Source organism: Teleopsis dalmanni, chromosome 2 (genome assembly GCF_002237135.1).
Source record: "Teleopsis dalmanni isolate 2A chromosome 2, ASM223713v2, whole genome shotgun sequence".
Lineage (NCBI taxonomy): Eukaryota > Metazoa > Arthropoda > Insecta > Diptera > Diopsidae > Teleopsis > Teleopsis dalmanni.
Genome location: NC_051847.1, coordinates 183,093,883 through 183,094,553, shown reverse-complemented (window position 1 = coordinate 183,094,553; position 671 = coordinate 183,093,883). Strand labels below are relative to the sequence as shown.

Here is a 671-nt window from a genome sequence, read left to right as displayed (position 1 = left end):
AATGTTCCTATATAAAATTGCAATAATGTTTATTATTACATATTTGTAAAAGAATATAGATCACTTACAATATTTACCTAAAGTTATAATAATCATCCTTTTTTTAATACATATTTCAATATCATTTCTCTGTTCCAATCTTCAAATCATGCGGTATATTTATACAATAATTTAGGCGAACATTAATTATGCATATATGAAAACTAATTATAATGCTTAAAAAACTATTCACAAGTAAATTATATCGGAAACTGAAATAACAGATGCTGAGCTGCTGTCCGAATATCTCCATATTTGTGTTTGCATTAATATGAAACCTTTCACCACATTTTAAACACTTGAACACATTCTCTGTTTAATGTTTTAATCAGCTCATTTCCGACAGTATTCAAAATAAATAAAAAAACAAATACTATATTTATTGTCCCTATTTCTCATTGTAAATAATAAAGAAAATATACATCAATTCAAAATCATACTTCACGATTTTGAATAGCAACTTATAGTAGATATTTATTTACAAACACAGAGATGTTAAATTGGATAAAAACTTGGAAAGGTTTATTTTAAGCAGATTTACAAGATTCTTCATAAATACTAGTCACAACACATTTGTGACTATTAAATATATATGTTTTTTGACATCAGACATACTATTTTCAAATGAGAAG

General features: G+C 24.6%; 1 protein-coding gene across 1 annotated transcript in view; it reads left to right on the top strand.

The window, feature by feature from the left end:
* The first annotated feature begins 212 nt into the window (after positions 1 to 212).
* Positions 213 to 671, top strand: part of LOC119676327 (putative exonuclease GOR) — a 1,725-nt gene continuing 1,266 nt past the window's right edge. The window contains exon 1 of the mRNA XM_038087567.1: positions 213 to 234. Coding sequence (XP_037943495.1) covers positions 213 to 234 — 22 coding nt within the window. The remainder of the gene's footprint in view (positions 235 to 671) is intronic.